This window comes from Centropristis striata, chromosome 12 (genome assembly GCF_030273125.1).
Source record: "Centropristis striata isolate RG_2023a ecotype Rhode Island chromosome 12, C.striata_1.0, whole genome shotgun sequence".
Lineage (NCBI taxonomy): Eukaryota > Metazoa > Chordata > Actinopteri > Perciformes > Serranidae > Centropristis > Centropristis striata.
In genome coordinates, this window is record NC_081528.1 from 26,369,065 (window position 1) to 26,390,409 (window position 21,345).

Consider the following 21,345-nt stretch of genomic DNA (forward strand, 5'->3'; position numbering starts at 1 on the left):
CGTTACTTACACTTCACTCCTGACATCTCAATGGGCTGTTTGTAATATTAAGTGTTTTCACAAAACGGCACGCCATAACCTTTTGCAATTATCGTTCTGAATGGACTGAGTTTGTTTGCAGGGATGTGAATAGTGTGGAGATTCTGTGTTTACTGTTTACCGTAGTTACGAGCTACAGCAACGGGTGGGCGGTAAAAAACACAACCCAACTCTCTTCAGAAAGCAGCATTCAAAATCTTATTTTAATTTGTATATTTACTCCATAAACATTATTACAAAACTCAGCAAGTTACCAATATTACATTATCACCATACAGGCTTGATCACAAATATTTAAAACCTTTGCAACAGTTACAACAAAACAAAAAACAAAATAATACTCAAATAATTTACATGAAAATCTATAAAACAGCAAATTGTCACAAATTATATTTTTTTTTCCAGGTTTTCATTTTTTTTCTTTGCTTATTTGTGTTTTGCACAGTAACACAACACTCTCACAACAAGATCATGGTCTTATTACAAAACTCCCAACAAAATGTAAATATTTCTAGTTTTCTGTTGATACTTTCATATTTTGGTTTTTAAAACCAGAAACTTGTCATTGTATATCCTTTCCACTGCCCATAGAGGCGCATAAAAGGTTACTCACACACACAAATACTTCACAGCACTTTCTAAGAAAAATATACACTTACAAAATATGTTACAAATTGGCACACAAAAAATATACAAGATTTTGTAGTGTCAAGAGTTCATTAAGATTCCTTCTGGTAACAACTCTAGACAGTATATATAAAGCTCGGTAATCTTTTAATGAAAAGAGCAAAAGTAATTCCAATCAATGTCAAAGAATCATGAAGTGAATACATCAAACATAACATTATAATATACATTCATAAAGAGGGTTAGGTACCTAATCTATTTTGCATTTCTTTTTTGTTAACTCTGGGAAAACAAAAGAATGAAAAGGAAAAAAGAAAATAATTGTCAGCTTTCTTAGCACCATTAACATGAGGCAGCTCAACAGTGGCACATTTTGAAAACAAAAGAAAAAAGAAAAGAAAAAGAAAAGTATCAACTCAGAGAAGTACATTCAATTTGACAATAGGCAGAAATGAGAGAAGGCAGACTAAATGGGCTTGCAGCCCATGTGGAGCTTCCCATCAGCAGCTTGTCTTGGTCCTAACCCTGATACACTGGAGAAAAGAAACAAAGGATCATGGCAGAGAGGAGAGAAAAAAGAGACAGAGAAAGATTGATTATGATTCTTGCCATATGCAAGCAATCAATTACTATCACCTATGTGTCAGAATTACCATATCCAGTGTGACAAGGCCTGTTTTTGTATCAAGCTTCGATTTGTCCGCACATCTCCATGCAGTCTCATGTAATTACTGCTACGTTTAAAAATGATATTCAACATTCAAAAGAAAGAGAAAATAAAGGCCTATTGTTTGAGTATATATTTATAAAAGATACTCTTGTAACCAGCTGAAGGGGATCTGCATTTCTCCTGAAATACATTTAGGATATAAAATCTAAAGATTTTATAACTGATTCGACGTGATTGTATGGTTCATTTTAAGGTGGATTTCTTTCAGTGCAGTTAGGCAGTGAATGAGCCCAAAGTAATTCATATAAATGGCACGGGGATGCACTGGATCAGATATTGTCAATACATTTTCTTTTTTTTAATTTGTTCCTTTATTTGGCCATGTTTTACGGGTGAAATTATTTTCTGCCAAAATATTGACCCATCAAAACTGAAATGACGGTTTATGACACAATATAAAAAGAAAAGAAAAAATATCATGAAAAGAATTCAGTTAAATTAAGACATCATGTGATAAATGCACTAAAAATAATCAGAGACTGAATACACCGGTGGTGCAACTTATGAATCATGGCAGTGTTAAAAAAATGTATTACATGAGAATGTCAAGAAAAATTACTGTTTAAATTACCCTTTTGGGTAAAATAGAAGTAAGATTCCCACATGGAGCTAATGCATCGACATGCTTTCCTTCATTTACAAGATTACTGATTCCATTTGTACTGAAAACTGCGTTCACATTCACATTAAATCTAACTGCAAAAATGTTATGTCCATTCACGACTGATGCGTGCATCAGAATCTCTATGAGTAATAAACTGCCTTGAATTTCCTTTACAAAACAGCTATTCAGTGAGGCACAGCCCCAACTGACAAATAATTTCCTTGCTTACCCTCAAACATCTGCACTACACTCTTCTTGGTCCAGAGAAAGCTCGTTTGAACATCTCTTTTTTTTCATCTTCTTCCTCTACAGTAGCCTTCAGAGCAGATCTCCCCTTTGCCTCTCTTTTGTTGCTTCTCAGTGCCAGGCGATGTTGAGGTAAATTGAATTTGGCAAACAAAGTGGGGGAAACGAGGAGAATTCAGAGTCTTTCTGATTTGGTTTAGTGAGTGGTGGTGTACCACTGCCAGCTGTTGGTGCCTTTCATCAGAGAAGAGAGAAAAGTCCCAAATAAAGAATTCCTGTAGTGGCAAGTCTCTGTAAGGAGTCTCCAACCCGAGCAGCCAATACTCCAATGGATAGAAAAGAGGAACAGCCAATATTCACACATATATAAGAGGTCATTTACACAGCATTGTTACTTTTGGCACATTGATTTTAAGATTATAATCATCTTTTTTTGCAAATATTGCATGTCCCTGTACAACAACATTGACAAAAATACTCTGAGGGTGGAGCTTTTATGAATTTGCAAGGCGTAAAAATGTAAATTTAGATAACCAGTTCCTCTAAACTCCAGAAGAAAAACAAGCGTTTGATAAAAGAAAATGGGGAGTCATTCCAACTTTGAGGGGGGAAAAAAAACAACGTCTGATATGTCATCAATACAAAATGGTCCCATCTTGTGTTTTCAAGATGTCTTGGGCTTAAATAGGGCTCATTAATTGTAGGTTTCCTTCTTGAAATGAGCCAGGCAGTGTATGAAGGACAGCAACAACAGGACATCCATATTCTGCATACAAAAACAGATGAGGAGGAGGGGTGCGTAGATGTCACTCAATGCATTTGTGTATATAGCTACATCTTTAGGGAAAAGGGGAATAAATACATAATTCAGGGGAGTTAGTTCTGCTGAGAAAATACAAAAACAAAGTTCCTCAAAAAGGCGACAGAACTGTTTTCAAGGCGTATTCTTTTTTTTTTTTCAGACAAAAATAAAACGAAAACGACTATAAGAAGAACAAACAAAGCAGAAACAACAAAAGCAAGAAAAATGCAGCCATGGTCGTTTCAAATCTCAATCAAGCTTGACACAATCACTCAATAGGTAGTTTGCAAAGTACAAGAAGTTTTTCATGCAGATATTAATTTCCTCTTCGGGTGGGGGTTAAAAGGAAGTGGGAGTAGTCAGGGGGAACGTAGTACTCATGCAGCTCTGGCATAGCGTCAGTGTAGGTATGCTTGGAAGGGAGGGCTGAGCAGGTAGTGGGGGGAAAGTGAGAAGGGGGTGCAACAGCAGCTGATAACAAAATATTACCTCAGTTTCTCAAAAGAGGTCATCAGTGCTATGTCCTTATTTGGGTCTCTCTCCGCTCGCTTCCCCTTCAATGTCTCAATCCGCGGGAACTTTGCACTGGTCTTGTGGCGGTACAGCTTTTTGTGTGCAGGCCCAGGGTTAATAAAGTTGGGTTTATCAAACATGTTACAGCCAAGAGCTAGTTGAGGGAATAAGGGATGAGAGGGGTTGAATTTGGCCTGGTTTTTTCCTCCCTTTCCCCCTGCCTTTCTGCCTCTCCCAGCCCCTGTTAGCGCGGCTCCTTTTTTCTTCAGGTCGGCCTCTGTGCCTGCCAAGATTTTCAGGGTCTTTAGGTTGAGGCTATTGGCCTCAGAGGGCATGCAGGCCTCCGACATGGGATTCCACAGTGGCTCAATGGAGGCCATCATGAACCTTTGGACCTCAGCCATGCCCGAGACAATGTTGGACAGAATATTGGAGGGCTCCTCGAATTCTCTCTGGTCGTCCCCGACCAGGCTGTTGCTCTCTGACCAGCCGGTGCCAGACCAGTCCCCAGTGCTGCTACTGTCAGTCAGGCCTGGGCCACAGCCTGCTTCCTGGTTCTTTGCTGCCTTCCCCTCCAACATGGCCTTTATCTTTTTGGTGGAGCGTGAGTTCTGTTTGGGGGTCTTGACCTTTTCTGACTTAGGAGCTCTGGGAGCCCGGACTTTCTTTGGGCTCTGTCCTGCAGCTGCCTGCTTGCAGTTGCCTTTCCTCTTTGACTTTATGCTTTTCGCGCCAGCTAACATCTCACCAGTCTGTTCATCGAATTCGTTACCTCCCTTTTTATCTAAATGTAACACATCCTGACTGTTAAAGTTGTGCAGTGGAAACTGCCTGTCTTCCACTGTGTATGCATTTGCTGTGTGCTCTTGTTGCTGCATAACGTCACAGTTCCACTTTACCTCCCTGTTGCAGTCCATGGTCATATCATTCACATCCTGGTATTCTCCAACATTCCCTGCCATCTTGATCTCACGCCCCACCACCTGGGGGGACAGGTTGGGGGTCTCGGGAGGGGAAAGCTCTGACAGTGATGAGTGTCTAAACTTGTCAGGGGTGAAGTTAGAGATGTCCAGCAGGTCTGAGGACTCCCTGAGTGGGGTAAGGGCGTCCACACTCTGCTGAATCACCACTTTGGGACTGCAATGAGCTAAGAAGCTGTCTCGGCCCTCCTCCTCACCCTCTCGCTCACAAGACTTGAGGCTGAGGGAGCTGTAATTGCTGGAGGAGGCTGACAGAGAGCCCACTGAGTCATAGCTGATGAGCCTGCCATTGTCTGTGCACAGGGACCCTCTCTGGTATTGCACCTGGCCCTCCACACAGGCAGACTGACACACTTGCAGATCTGCCCCAGGCTGCAGCCCAGCCTCAGTCAGGTAGCTCTTCTCATAAAGTAGCCTGTCAGCCTCAGGGCTCAGCTGGCTGTAGTTAGACACTGGCAGGTTGTCAGTCAGGGGCACAGCAGCTGGGAAGTTGTTGGGTAAGATGGGAGTCTCAGGGGTCTCTGGCCCAAAGCTCTGGCTGTGACTTGCACAGAGCTGTGGGTGCCACATCTGGGGGAAGCTGGGGCAGTTCTGGGGAGACTGTTGGAGCTCTGACTCGGAGGGGGGAGACAGGACGCAGCTCTGAGCGAGCTGCAGAGAAGAAAACTGTTTCTCCTCTAGGGATAGCCCCAGAGGATACTGCTGCCTAGAGGGCTGCTGGGGGAAATAAGAGATAGCTGCTCCACCGGAGGAGTCTGTAGCATCTAACAGGGTCTGCAGGTAGCCCCCCGGGATAACAGGGACACCCGTCTCCACCGCCTCTGAGGAGGGAGCTTTGTCAGTAGAGCAGGTGGACGAAACAAAGGGGAATTTCTCCTCAGATGTGTGAACTGTGGTGGTATTGTCAGAAAAATGGGGTTTGACTGTAGTTGAGCTAATGCCTGCCTCTTCTAACCCAGCAGTAGGGTCCTCAATCTGTGCCGCAGCGACACAGGCATCCGTTTCATTTGTCACGCTCCTCCCCTCCTCTCCTTCTGCCTCTTTCATTTTCTTGCTCCTCAGCCTGGCTTCGCTTTTGAATTTCCTTATCCTGACTGTTTTATTTCCTCCCAATCTCCTCCCCTCCCTCTCCTCCCTCTCCTGGGAGCGGCTCTTGGCTGTGACTGTGTGCGTGATGGAGTTTGTGTCTAATGTGACTGGGAGGCCTGAGGCTGCTATTATTCCCCCTACCGTGGGGGTGGCCTCTTCTTTAGTGACACCTCCCTGGCCCTGATCTGAGAGAGGGGAGCACTGTACTGTTGCTGATTGCTCCACAGCGTGAATCCTCTGAACCTTAAGCCTGTTTGCAATCTTGTATTTCCTTTTGGGATGACTAGAATTAAAAGGGCGATGATGGCGTCCGTTTAGATGAAAACCGCGTTGTTGTTTATCTCTGGCAGCCAGCTTAAGCTGTTCCTGTCTCTCTCTTTGCCTCTCCTGCCAGAAATCCTTTAGAGGAGCCAGTGTCTCATATTTGCTGACTGTGTCGGTGTTTAAGCTCACAGTAGCATCCACAGGGTCCAGCTTGCCCAGTTTCACTGACATGAGTCTCTCTCCTTTAAACCTGTTGATGATGATGTACTTGATAACCACTGGCGGCTCTTTGCGACAGGATTTCCGGCGCTTTTTGGGGCACCAGTCTACATCCTCCTCCTCTTTTTGACCCGAGGGGGCTTTCTCTTTTTTCTCTGCATTTTTCTCGCTCTCAAGCGAGTCAACGTCATATAAGTAATCGTCACTGTATCGAACCTTTCTTTTGGAGCGCAAGCCATAGTTGAGAGGGTTAGAGGGGCTGAGCAATCTCTTTGAGTGTCCCTTTTTAAACTTGCCCTCCTGCAGGGTGTCTGAGGAGGAGCCGGTGCACGAGCTGTCATCACTGAACTCGCCCGACTCCTCTGTGGAATTGAAGTCCATTAGATAGCTGACTTTGGGAGTGGACATGGGTGAGCCTTGTGAACCATCGAGGGGGCTCCTACCACTGCAGTCCCCAGCCTTTCCTTCTTGTCCTGTCTCTAGGATGAGCTCATCCGTTTTGGGCTGAAGCTCCTCAGTACTCCTCCTCAAGACTCCCGCTCCTTCCTCTTTCTTGGCACAGTTGGCCAGGACACTAGGGAAAAAGTTGAACTGTGTCTCCTCCTGGAGCACATTTGTTTTTTCCCTCATGTTGTCCTGGAAAGACTCGTAACGAATCTTCAGCGAACAGACGTCACTGCTTAGAGTCGAATCATCGTCTTCATCATCAAACAGATTGTCAACGTCTTCCTCAGAGAAGAGGTTGACTGACAGTTCATTCTTAGAACAAAGGTCCAGCAGCTCCATCTTACTCTCGCTGATGAAGGACTCAAAGTAGCCCCAGTCCTGGCCGGCATTAGCCAGCAGAACCTCCTCTCCGCTCACTTTGTCCAGTAACAGTCCCTCATATAAGTTCTTAGCTGTTGCATCATCTTCTGGGTCATCGCAGTCCTCTGTTGTTTTGCTCCCATCAACTCGCTTGCCCTCACCCGAGGCTTTCGGTAGAGGGAAGCTAAGTAGCTGGTCAGAGAGGAGCTGCTCCCCAAAGTGACTCACCGTCTCCCCCGCATGGCTCAGGCACTGGATGCTGATGTTGTTGATGTCAGAGAAGTCCTCTCGGCTCACATCGCCTATCCTCACACTTAACCCAGTCTCCGTGTCGGGGTTGGTGTTCGGGTCGTGGGGCGGGTTCTGGATGGTGTTTCGGTCAGTAGCATCACGGGTCTCGATGAAGCAGCCGAGGCAGGTGCGGGTAGGCTGAAGCAGACACTCCTCTGTCAGAGCAGACACAGTGCCAGGCTCCATAATTGTAGCAGGAAGCGGGAGGGCGACAGGCAGCAGAAGGGCAGTCTTCTGAGTGTCTCCTGTTGGGGCCCAGGAGCTCACAGCTGGGGAGGGAAGTGGTGTGGGAGTGGGAGTGTGGTGAAGTTGGGTGACTACAGTTGGACCATCATCGGTGGCAGGGCAGGGGGGCGCTGTGAGGCCCAGAGAGGAGTCGGTGCCAATGGGCAGGGAGAGGCTTGGTGATGTAGGCGTGGTCCTCCGGTGTGTTGGTGGGCAAGCCTGCTGTGAAGTCTCTGCGGCAGGAGGAGGTGAGGATGGAGGGAGCGCAGCATTAATGATGCCGCACAGACTCAGATCACCACTCTGCTCACATACTCCTGCAGGAACAAAAAAAAGAAAGATTTCAGATCTTTCAATTCTTTGAGCTGAAGTTAAATCACATTGTTTTTGTTCTGTAGTTACACTGGCATTTGTTCTGGGCTGCTAAAATGCAATTAGTGTCAATTAGCCCCCCAGAGCTCAGAATGTCATTTTGTGATGCCAGACTTAAACATTAATATTTCAGTTTTGTTACTAGATTAAATAAGAGGTATTAGCAATGTCAAGTTTGGACAAATTGTTACCCATTAATGATTGATGTTCAAATGTAAAATCTGAGGCCAGGTAAGAAGAAACACTGATGTAAAAAAAAAAAGAATTAAAAAAATCTACCAAATTCCCCAAACACATAAAACATGAGGAAGGTGACTCACAAATGGGTCACCTGCCTCATGTTAAGTTAACATGGTGGCATTAGCGAAAGTTTGAAATTTAAAGGAGCTGCACAAAAAATTCTGAGCATATTTATGGTTCAGTCTGAGCAGGGGTTGTTTTTGTTGATTGTTTTGTGCTATATTAATGTTCTGAGTGCAGTGTACAGTACACAATGAGAAATTTATTTAAAAAGCTTACAGGAAGACGTGCAAAGAAATGAAAACTCAAAGTGGGTGTTCGTAATCAAAGGAATGACTTTTACAATTATACAAAATTTATTTCATAGGCTAATGGTTTCAAAATGTTTTGAAATTAATGTTAAATCAAGCTTTTGTTTCCTACACAGGGAAGGAAAAATAATACTCAAATGTTACTAATTGGGTTACTAAACAGCAGTGATTATGTTTATTTGTGAACAAATTGTAAGCAAAATTTTGAAATGTCAAAAAAGAAAAGTGAATTTAGCTAACAACATAGTCTTTTGCCACAGCTGTAATCCACCAGTAAACAAAGTAGAAGAAGAGGTTTCAAACTCAAATTCAAATTTGATCTGAGAAGACAGCCGATCAGTCTTGAGTTGGTGTCTGCTATGTCAGAACTTATTCCATAAAGGTGCCCAATTTACCCCATCAACTCTTTTTCAACAAAGACAAAAACCATCTAAAGTGAGCGTAAAAACTTTTGTGCACAATTGAGAAAGCGCTTTTCAAATTTTTCCCATTTAGCTTTTCTCGTGCAACACTTCAAAATGCTCATAAAAATATGTGGCTGGAAACGAAGCTGGAGACAGTATGGTATTTGTCTTCCTTTACCAACCCGAGAGCAATATATGAGATCAAATTAATGCAATCATCTTGTATTACCTCCCACTCCTTTTAGCGTCTCATCTCTATAGACGCGGACCCAACTTAGCTGTAAGGTAACAAGATACTACAAAATTACACAGATTGGCAGCAACAATAGCAGTAATGACTAAATTGAAATTAGGTTTTCATGATTTTCTACAGGTCGATTGTAACAATGTCTTAATCAGTTGAAGACATCCATCTGATGAGCAACAATCAAAACCCACAGAAGAGGACTTGTAGCAGCAGGCAGATAGCTTTGTTTGCTCTGCATAATTAGATGACAGCAGCGGAGGCAGGTACGTACACATGGGACACGACAGGCCCATATGTTGGAGACTGTATAACCAATATCATCTACACCTGCTTCCCTCTAGAATCCCAAGCTGCTGCCTCACACATATTCTTTAAAATGGTGCCAGAAAAAATTAAATTGAAAAACATACCACAGCAATTAATGTGTTCACAGAGGTTAACGAGCACCGTCCCCCATTTTAGAATGGATGCGCCTAATCATTATTGAGGTAGATAAATGCTTGAGGGGGATACTGCTTAACAAACAGTATTCAACATGGCTGCACTGGCGGTGAGTAAATCTTTGAATATGGATATGATTTGGAAGTGATTTAACGAGGTAATGAAATTTCTGAGAGCAGGTCTCTCTGGGTCTGCGGCCTGCAGACACATTGGAGCAACCAGAACGCCTACTAAAAGCACACAACTGCGCTACTGTTGTCCTTAATGAAGAAAACCTCAGGAGAAATATGCATCTTCACTCTTCCTCTCGCAGTCAAAAAACTGTTACAGCAGCAACTTGTGAGAGGCTGCAGAAGCATCACAGCGAGGCGTTTGCCATCAGTTCCCTTCAATCTGTGAGCAAAAATGACCTCAGAGCAAAAACATGTTACTGACACATGCTCTCTGCGGAGGACAGACATCCTATTCCACATTTAACAGCTATTTTCTTTTCATTTTTACATGTTGAGCCCCATTCCATGAATGGCACTTATTGTAAAGAAATAGGACTGCAGTGATTTTTTTCTGGGCGTGGACACAGTTCATTTGGATTTATTTGGAATTATAAGTAAACAGTGCCCATGCTTAAAATGTACCAAGTAATTTCGCAGCACTCATAGATAAGTAATCATTTCTTTATACTTGTCTTATCTCTTTCATTAGCCCTACAAAGGAGCAAAGCCACAGAAAGAGGGAAATTACAAAAAAAAGGGGGAAATTAACTTCCTTTATCCCCCGTGCTTGCATGAAACCTAAGCTGCCACCTAATATTGCCAAAAGATTGTTCAAAATTGCTGTGAAACATTAAACTCATATTGAAAAATGTGTTTCCTCAGGGTTTATAATGGATTAACAATCTATCCTATCCAATGTGTGCGTGCATGATTTTCTGTGTATGTGTGAGGGAGAGCGTGTGTGAGCATGCGTGGATGTGTGCGTGCATTTGTGTGTGTTCATGCATGTGTGTGTATGACAGGGCGAGCGCTAGAGTGTGAGTATTGGCTTGGGGGTATAGTGTTATCGAGAGGCCATCTGTCTCCAGCTGGACCATTAGGTCTTCAGCTGTTCAGAATGTGCCACAGATCAGTCAGTCAGACAGGTACACAAACACACACACACACACACACACACACACACACACACACACACACACAGGGTCTAAGAGCGATGACTGAAGACGACAAATCAAGTTTGACATTAGAGGTCAAAGGGGGATCGGCAGCTTCATATTCAGCGATATGATACGGTATAATGTTACTACTGCATCTGAGCTGGCAAATGTAAACAAGATAAACATCCAAAATAGTCACTGCTGCCAGAATTCAATATGTAGAGAAAGAGCAGCTGATATACTAATAAAAAACAAGCTTTATACTCTCAGAGATCATCTTGACACAGTTGTAGTTCTGTAATTGTGTTATCAGCAGAAGTGCTCCTTGAATAGAAGCTGAGGCTGGATGTGACACAGCTCACGCGAGCTGGCATGGACATTCACCACTGAGCATATGGAAGGACCCCGGCTGCTGGCAGGAGGTGCTGATCTTCTGATCTCCAGCGCTGCCAAGCCCAGCCGTGCTAGACAGCCCGACCACCGCCAAACCAGACCAGACCAGACCGGACCAGTTAGCACTCAGAGCTCTCTGAGTCTCGCCTATCTTTCTATCCATGACACACAGAGCTTCATCCACCTGAGGTAAGCCCTCGTCTGCTCCATGCCAGGTGGCTCTGTGGGGGAGACGATCCCATGCCGATGGACATGGTCATGGACACGAGGAGTGAGAAAAGTTGGCGTCTGTGGCCTCATCTATTAGTGTCAGATGCCACACACGCACACACGGCCACACATACACATCCATGCTGTTTTTCTCTTCACTCACAATCCACCTGCAGTCACTTTATAAATGCGACAAAAACAGAAAATATATGATTATATGACTACCATCTGTCCCTGATATTGAAATATTGAAAGGGACGAATTATGCTCATTTTCAAGTTTATACTAGATTTTTTTCGGTTTCTACTTGAACAAGTTAACAAGCTTTAACATTCAAAAAACACATTATTGTTCTCATACTGCCCATGGCTGCTGCACCTCTATTCACCCTCTGAGATGCTCCATTGTCACTCCTGTCTCTTTAAGCCCACCTCCTGAAAAATCCCAGTCTATTCTGATTTGTCAGTATTTCCAGATCTTCTGCATCTATGCCCTCATCATCTCTGTAACAGGGTAAATCAGCACTTTCTACTGTGGAAGGTCAACAATCAAACCTTCTGAACAAAAGTCTACACAATGGAACATGTTCCTGCAGAAATATAACCCAAAATTTTGGGGAAAATTAACATCAGCAACCAAGATTACAAATTACAAGTGCATGGAGCAGCTGACAATATATAGACACCTGTCATGACGTTAGCTTGAGCCGAGTGTAGAAAAAAACATTTGGAAACAGACCGCTCTGAATGGTGAGGTTTTTGCTCACGTGGATTACATACGTTTACTGAATTACTTGGAACTTTGGCCACATGTAATATGAACATACAACATTGTAACATCATACATTTGACAGAAAACGAGGAAAAATGCATGAATCAAACTCACACATCCATCCCATGTGGCCTCAGGAATAAAATAGCTCAAATATCACAATATGAAGTACAATGCAAATGAAAACAGCTGACATGGCCCTTTCTTCCTTTTAATGGCTTTTGAAATCATTTTTCACTCCAATCCCCCATATCCGTCCCCTTCCTCCTCCCTTTCTTGCACACTATCTGCTTCCCTACCAACTTCCCCGCTCCTTATCCCTGCTATATGGAGGCTTTTACATTCGTAAAATGCCGAGCTAGCCGTTCTGCAGCTCAGCCACCCGGGGCGTTCACTCATCCAGCTGTTAGGCCAGCCACCGAAGCTGCTTTCCACCTATTGCTCCATCTTTACTATACAACATTTTGTGAATGGTGGGGGGGAAATCAATCCAGCCAGTACAGGATGTTCATAATAAGTGGTGAGTAACTGCAGCATGATTCATGGCCATCCTCCTCAGAGAGCTGCCCTATTCCTGCTCAATGGAGCCGATTTCACCCTTTCTTCTACCGCTGTTTTTCCTACTCTCATTCTCCACCCTCTCTCTCTCTCTTCCTCTTTTCCTCTCGGTGCCTTTGAAGGAGCAGACTAGTGTTGGGGATAATCTGTGTGATTCTCTCAGTGGGGACCGGTCAGTCCCCACTGAGCCTGACCAGAGCTGAAACACTAAGATAAACCTCATCGAAAGATCAGTGGTGCTTGGTAGAGGTAAACTTCAGGGGGCAGTAGGTAGTGGCTGAGTGAGTCTTGCAAAATGCACATTGCATCAATGGGGCTTATAGTTGAGTTAAAGGAAAGGGATATACTGGGGACATACATGGATAAACTTGAATGAATATGAATTAATATACCTTGAATATCACCCTGAAACTTGCAAGATAGTTGCAAGTTTTCTGAAACTGTATGTTTAAATGAGGTATTAACTTTAATTAATTTGTATAAATTCACAGAACAAAAATCTGAAAAGTGGATAAAGCCAATCTCAAAATTATTGTTTCATTTCTTTGACATATTGGAGTCAAATGCTTTTACTGAGTGAATTTTTTAATTTCTCCTTTTATCAGAAAATACTGTCAACAGCCCTAATAAAATGTTATATAAATCAGGCTATGAATGACATATGAACAAACCCCTCTGTAAAAACCTTCAGAATATAGATCAAGATTAAACTAGGTTTTCGTGATTTTCTTCTTAGTGATTTTGGTATATGTAAGTGCTCCTGGAGATTTTTGGCTCAGTGCATGAAAAAATAAATAAAATAAAAAATAAATAAAAAATTGTGGGCTGCCTGCATCAGAGAACATGCAAACTGAACAATTAATTCTGGCTTGAGATCGACCTTTGCAAAGGTGTTCATATTTTTCTTGCAGGCTAACTAGAGGAGACTGGGCTTTTCACAAGGGAGGCTTAAGGAGACAAGGGCTAAAATTGAGTATTTTAGATAATAAAGGTTTATTCATACGGACAGTATGAGAAAAATAATGTGTTTTTTGAACATGAAAGCATGTAAACGTGTTCTAGAAGAAACCCAAAATGCATGAACCTGAAGATGGGCATAATGTGTCCCCTTTAAGTTTTATATCAAGAGCTTACATCATGAACGTGTCATAATGATGCATGGCTTATGTTATTGAGAATTCACAGAATAAACAGTGTTGTACGCTTTGCCTATGCTAATGACTGTGAATGAGTGTGAAAGAATTATTGGTTGCACCATCTTTCACATTTGCACCTTTTTATGAGAAAAGGTAGATGTCATATTTCTTAGTTGTGGAAGCATCAGGAGAGAGGATTAACAATGGCTTAAAAAGCTTCATTTAATGTTTCTTTTCCACTTTTCATTTAAAAAAGACAGGATGTGTTTCACCTCCCCACTATCTTGTCAAACAGCTTAAAACTCAGGGTGAAAAGCTAATTCAGAAAGCTAGTTCAATGGTATGTGGTAACACTAATTGTCTTTTCAAAGTTTTTAAGCTGTTGCGAGAGAAACTGTTGTCATTAAGCTTTCATTTATTCTCAACGAATGCTTCATTATTCTTGGAAAAATTAAAAATTCTCTTCTCAGGTCAACAAGCAAGTATCTCTCAATGTTTAAAGCAAATTTAAAAAGAGTCGAAAAGCAAAATTAACATTTTCATGCACATTTGTAATTAAAAAAGAAGTTAGATATTATGTTAACAAGCTATAAATCGAAAAAGAAAGTGAATAGTTTTCACCTGTGTCCTCCACTACATTTGCATTCTCCGGTTCTGAAGTCTTCACAATCAATGTGAGACTGCTGTCTGTTAACACATCCATCAATACGGCTCAATGCTTCACCTCCTACGCATCATTTTGACTGTCCCACCTGTTGAAAGAGAGAGACAGAGAGAAGGAGAAAGACATGTGAGTACGAAAGGGATCGTTAAAGGGTGACTGCCATGTGTCTAATGGAGAATAATATTAACAGCACTACATTACATTTCACTACAACAAAGGCAGACAAACACGAAGTGGCAGTAATTGAAGAAAAATCTTCAAACATGATAGAGACATCAAAGATGCCCTTGGGGCACAAAACAATCACTCATTTCTTCTCTGCATCACAGATTCGTGTCTAAGATTAATCTAAACTTTACCAACCAAGAAAGTAGCAGAGATCACTATGGCAACTGTTTTGCCATACTATCCTATTTTAAGCTTCATTTAACATTTATAGCAGAGTTGTTAGCCTATGTGAACCTTACATGGGCGGCTCTGAGCATATTTGTTTATTGTAATTAGCTGACTCCCTCCCTCCTGTGTGCCTCGGCATCACAAAAACCAACCCGGCTCAGAGAGGACAGATTAAAGAGATGTTTCTGGGTCGGTGACGGCAAACTGTAAACAATACTTTTTACTTCAGCAAGTGATGGTGAGAGTGGGAGTGGGGATGATGGAGTGCAAAAGCTAATTTTTGTCTAGCAAGAGAACCCGGTAAAATGTAATACACAGGGTCATGAAGTACAGTGATTTTTGCTTTGGTTAACATTGCAAGATATGGCATGGCCTTGGTAGAGGTCTGCAAGTGTCCTTCTAGTTTGTTTGTTGCTCTAAAATTTGCACGAGGCACGCATTTCCCTTTCTTTTGCAAGTGCAACAATTGGTGCGATTGTAGTGCACCTGCCACACGACTATGGCAGAGGAGACGCACAGTAAGAAATATAAGACACAGACAAATCTGCTCAGCACTGTGATTTTGTATTTGACGTATTTAGAATATGCCACTCCATTTCAGTAATCTAATAGAAAATGTTACCTATTTAGGATATGTATTCAGTAATCTGTAGTGGAATACGTTTTAAAAGTAACCCCCCACCCCCAGCCGCCCAGCCCCCCACCCCCCAACACTGGAATACAAAACAATACATTAAGGTAGAGAGAGAAGTTTGTCGGCCTCCTGAAATTGGGTGGGGCGGCACAGAGAAGAGAAAGCATATTAACCTTGTGTGATTCCTGAAAGAATAATGATGATACAAGAGACTCTGGGCCAGTAAATGATGAACATTTGATGTTGTGGCCCCCTGCTTGTTTATATTGTTTTCTTTTTTCAGCTCCTGCAGCCCTTCTCTGGAGGAGTGGTGCTGCAGGATGACAAATGAGCCAGGGGAGGGGATCTAATAACATGATCTCCTTGTGGTGTGAAAACGGTGGCTGTGAGATTAAGACAGACGGCAGACAATAAGACAAAGGTAGTGTGCGGCTGACTACAAACAACTGCCATCTCTTTCATCCTATTGCCTCTAAATGTCATTAGCTGTTCACTGACCTGAGCGGGGAGAGCTACCTGAAGGGGACCCCTGCTTCAGCTTACAGTTGCATACACACCGGCTCAGTGGGTAATTACCTCATGAGCCATCACATCTGCTCATGTGTGCAGCAGGTACAAGGACCCTGTAGGTAGACCCAGCCAGAACCTGCTCTTTTCTTCATAGAGAGGCGCTATTACTGCTAAGGCAGAGGCTTAAGTGCACATGGCATTTACAGAGCTAAGAGATGTTTTTGAGGTCATCTTGTATCAACCCGCTGCACTGACAAATTGAAATTCTACATCTGGCAATAGATACATCCCCTTCCACAAAGCATGAATTGGATATCCCCTCCTGAACTGGCTGACCCGGATGAGCTAAGCCCCGGACTTATCAATGCAACAATCCTCGACTCAGGAAAAGTGAAGTCACAGCAGCACCCTATTAGGAATAGGCTGCAGCCACCGAGCAGTGTGTCTCCAGACTGACACAACACACAGCTGGGATACTGGTCAGGCTACAGAGGTCCTGCCAGAGCTCAGCGCCTAGAGCTGCTTGTGGATGTGTAGCGGGGTCTCTCAATGTGTGTGTGTTTATGCCCAATTGCATGTGTGTTAGACAAAGCCCCCAAGGCTGAGGATCCACAGCATCAGCATCCACTGGCAGCGGCTGCACATACAATCACATGAAGAGTCAGAGAGAGGGAGAGGGAGAGGGAGGGAGAGAGAGAGAGAGAGAGAGAAAATGAAAGCCAGGCATTTCACAACACTCCCAACACCCCTCCTGCCAGCCGGCTCCAATGCCTCAAATGTGTTTATTTTCCACATTATTCATGATTCTCCTGTATGCTCCCTGCCTCTCCCTCCCTTTACCATCTCCACCACTCTGTCAAGACCTGACGAGAGGCCATTTCAATAATGAAGATGGACTAACTGCAATAGAGAGTGCACATAAATTGGAGCTACAGCCAACAAGCATGTCCAATTTGCCAAGCGGTTAAGCCTGATGTCTGGGTGCTGCTTTAAGAGAGCGCCGCGGCTACCGTCAACAGGTTTGTGCCGACCTGATTCATCCATCCACATCATTAATACTTCACAGAGGGCACCATCATTTAACTCTGCAGCAGGAAACCACTCTTTAAACACCACACATTAGGGCACGTAATCACTGTGCACTCATTTCTGGAGTATTCAGCAGGTGTAGGAAAATGGCTAGCACTTCTGACCCCACCATTGTTCTTGCATGTGCGCCGGGGTTCTTTGCACGATGAGAAACAGAAATAGAGACAAAGAGCAGAGAGTGGGAAAAGCCAAACAGAATGATTAGGATTTGATTCATCCTTTTAAGCCCTCCTCCACACACCATGTGTTAATGTGCAAGCTGGATAACAAGATAAGAACATGTTTACTCGCTCTATATGGAACTTATCAGCACCACAATCTAATTCCTGCAAGCCTCGTCCTGCATCCCTATTTCACTGCATTTCTCCATCATTTGATTGCACTTCTCTCCAGTGAAGCGGCAACAAGAGGCATTGCTGGACTGAGATGGTGTATAATTGCCGAAAATACTAAGCAAGGTCCCACAGCAGTGATATATGTAGGTACAAAGGGCCCATTGTGTCAACAGAGGGAAAGAGTCAGGGGCCAAGGAACAGATCCCCAACAGAGGAGCTCTCAAAGAGGGCATAGCGCCACAGGGAACACTGATCCAAACGGACAGCGCTGAAATGGCGACTCCTCTTTTCAGCACAGGTATACAGTTTCAGAGCAGGTTCACCGACTGGCTGCAGACCGGCTGAGTAACCTGCCTCACACGCAACTCGAGGTAATACTCTAGAGCTTTTGAGCTTGCAGCAGAGAAATACAAATACAGACGCAGGTACATAGAAATACACAGAACAAACCATGAAATTAGTGGATATGAAATTCCATTTTCATGCTTTGGGAGGAAAAGCTTCACCTAGCACTACACTATGAACAGTAGTGAGAAGCAGAGACTCTTTCATGCCCAGGAAATGTATTACCTGCCTATTTTAACCTGTCCTTTTATTGTGAAAGGGCAGACATTCTCCAACACGGGCAGACAGATGCTCTAGATCTAAGGGCAGGGCTCTGATTGAGGGAGAACGTGCAAACTCCCCACAGACAGGCCTCTGCTGTCTAGTGACAGCGCCATTCAACAAACTATCATGCCACCTCACTTGTTTCTCTATCCCTGCCCTTGACTAATTGTTGACATTCTCTTAACTGATAGGCGGACTGCAGAGCTCTCTCCGCTATTGTCTGTGTTACACGCAGTATGTTCCCTCCTGCAGAATAAGCAGTAAAACTGTGGTTCGCTCTCTCTGTCTCTTTCTGTTTTCGCTCTCATAAACATGAGCATTGTTCTGTCGAAGGTCAACAGGCTTCCTTACAACGGATATGTCAGCGCTCTCCTCTTCTGAGGGTACTGACACGCCGAGCCAACCTCAAAGACGCATCGCTGTCAATGGCCAACAGATCAAACACTTTGTATCACCTCATGTCTGTTAAATGTTTCACTTGAACATATCGTTCAGGCCACAGCAGACAGACCGCCAACGCTCTAATATGTTCTACGGCTGCATGAGAGAAAATAACAAGTTGTCAGTGTTTGTAATTAGAGCTGGTTGACATGGCTTAAATCAATAGCACAATATCATTAAGAGTTTTTTTGGGGGGTTTCAATATACTGTATAACACCTGTATTAACTGTTTTTCTAACAACTAAGGGGCAGTGCAGTGAATGTGCAACATGCTAATTTACACCTCCAGTGGAAACGGAGAAACAACGTTTAGTTGGCATCCTGTTTTTATCCAATATAATCTCTGTTTTGGTCTCCACCAACTTCTGAGGGAAATAAATGCCTTTTAGGTGATAAATGCTCCACTGTGTTCACCAGCTAGTCGCTAACTTTCCTGCAACTTTGCTACAAACAGAACCCAAAACAATTCCTATACCAAAGTTTTGTCTTGTCTTGTGACATTATTACATCATTTGTACTCACAATTTTGTAAAAAAAAAAAAAAAAAAGTCCACACATATTCAACATCATAGTAACTTCTGACCCGACTGCTGGCTTGTGTTTCAGGGCATTAAAAGATCGACAGTATGTAGGTGTTTTTCTAAATGTGGCTGTTTTCAGTTCATCCACCTCTTCACACAAAGCTCAGATTGTCTGATTATTTCATGAGATTGCTTGTCACCTAATATTTGTGCTGCAGCTAAAGACATATCTCAATAATTTAACACATGAAGAGAAAGAGAGAGAGAGAGAGAGAGAGAGAGAGAGAGAGAGAGAGAGAGAATATTTATCTGTATATCTTAATTCAATGGTGCTTCTACATGTGCTTGTGCCACTGTGCGTCTCCTCTGTCAACTGTTTGCTGCTGTATTTGATCAAACATCCTCACCCAAAATCCCTGACACGGCCACGGTGATGGCAGAGATATGGTACCCGGTTGAGATAATCATCGTCAATCACAGGCTGCTGAGGAGCCCAGGAAGCATCAGATAGGTTGAGATTCACTGTGAATCAGGATTATAGAGCTGGATCTTTATCAGCAAAGCACAACCTGCAGAGCCAGACCTGGACAGTTGTAGCCACTGTTAGCTATAAAGCTAAATCTGCAAACAAAGGTGCATGCCTCAGATTGTATGTCAGAATCTGGCTTTTTCTCAGAGGACTGTACAGTCAATTAATGTTTTCTTCTTAATGAGATCATGGTCCTGCTCAGATACTGTATATGACTGACAGTTCTGGCAGGATTTAATCTAAGCTCAGTATATGGCTTCACAGATGAGTGGATTTTAAGTCATTTATCTTTAAGCTTACATTTGCTGAAATTTCCTCAATTAAATGAGAACATTTCACCACCGTTTTAAGTGAGTGAAGTTTGTGGTAACTGTCATTTACTTACTGAATAATATTTGTTCTGTGAATCATGCATAAAGAAATACTGTTTCTAAATGTAGTTTGTGCTATACTTTTCGTCTTGTGATTACAGAAATTTTTCAGCTTCTCATAATTCTCTTGACTCATTTGGATTCAACTAACAATATGCTATTTTCTGCCAGTAGGGTTCTTTCAATCAAAGCAATGACAAAAGATGAATTTTAATTATAGTCCAGCTGCAGCCTGTAGCACCCGCAGTCAGCTTTAATCAGTACAGATTCCTTCAGTGTTCACCATTCACAAAGTTTTACCAGGAGCCAAATTATCTGCAGAGGTCTCCTCCTCTACCAAACAAAGGGACCATGTAATCAAAACTGGTAAAAACATTTTATTTTTCCCTGTTAAAAATAAGTGTTTCTCAAATGCTGACTCAAAGCCCAATCCAGTTAACATATATATAGTTAAAAACAACCAAGTTATAAAAAGAGAATTCTAAAAACTGTGACTGAAAACTAGATAAAAAGTCAATATATGACACTCTCTGGCAGACTACTTCATGTGCAAGAGAGATATGACGCCATTGACGGTGACTAAATTAACAGAAATGAACCATTTTCTTAATTAGAATAGAACAATTCTCTGGTTCTGAAAATTGTTGGGAGATATTGGGGATAATGTAAGTGCACCACTTTTTTTCTGAGGAAAAATTACATGTTTAACCTTCAACGACATATTTGGACATTTCATATGATAACGAAAAATCCAATTCGATCCACTGAGATGTAGGAAATAAAGAGCTGGACCTTGCATTGAGTTTTTCTTTCTTTTTTCATCAGGCTGCTTTTTCCAAGTTCAACAATGAACCTTCAGCTTCAAGGAGCGTGGAGTTCACCGGGCAGTAAAAGCTCCAAATACAAGCATTCACTGTACATAAGGCACAAACGACCAAACTGAGCAAACTGAAATCCAGCTGTGGCTTCTTTGAGGTTCTCGTCAGGACACAAACAGCAGTGGCCTTCCTGTACTTGATGCTGTATGTTTCTTGGTGAAGGTTATATTTTATACAGTTTTGATTATTTATCAGTAGGAAGAACTGGGACACACATAGCAAGGAACACGTTATATATAGAAGACTGAATTAAATAATAAATTAAATAACTAAAGCAAACAACAAGCATTTTTGTAGCTATAACTGAAGCCATAACCTCAAGCTTCTATGCAGCTTTTTCAACTTCTGTTATTGGTAAATTGCACTTTGCTACAACATAATGTTAAATTACAAATAATTTAAGTAGTTATTGTTTCTTCACAACATTACCCTGAGGGTCAAATTTAGTCTAAAGCTGGACACAAAAACATAAACACCTGTAAAATAGGATTCTATGCAGTAGAGCGGGAGAATATAATACCTTTGCAATGCATAAAATGTCTAATATATTTTAAGGCAGTAAGTGTTTTGGAATTGCACAACACCCTGGACAAAATACACTAACATTAACACCTTATTGCTGAACTTGATTGAATTGCATTACATTGCAAGCTGTTTATTACTTTGTCTTCACAACTATTGCATTAGATTGTATTATAT

General features: G+C 42.4%; 1 protein-coding gene across 3 annotated transcripts in view; it reads right to left on the reverse strand.

Moving 5' to 3' along the window:
- Positions 1-223: 223 nt before the first annotated feature.
- nexmifb (neurite extension and migration factor b) overlaps positions 224-21,345 on the reverse strand; it is a 58,773-nt gene continuing 37,651 nt past the window's right edge. For 2 of the 3 annotated variants that reach the window (XM_059346138.1, XM_059346137.1), the window contains exons 2-3: positions 14,291-14,421; positions 224-7,753 (exon numbers count right to left, since the gene is read on the reverse strand). In XM_059346138.1, coding sequence (XP_059202121.1) covers positions 3,534-7,753; positions 14,291-14,372 — 4,302 coding nt within the window. In that variant the 5' untranslated portion in view covers positions 14,373-14,421 and the 3' untranslated portion in view covers positions 224-3,533. The remainder of the gene's footprint in view (positions 7,754-14,290; positions 14,422-21,345) is intronic. The other variant, XR_009395321.1, reaches the window with a different exon arrangement.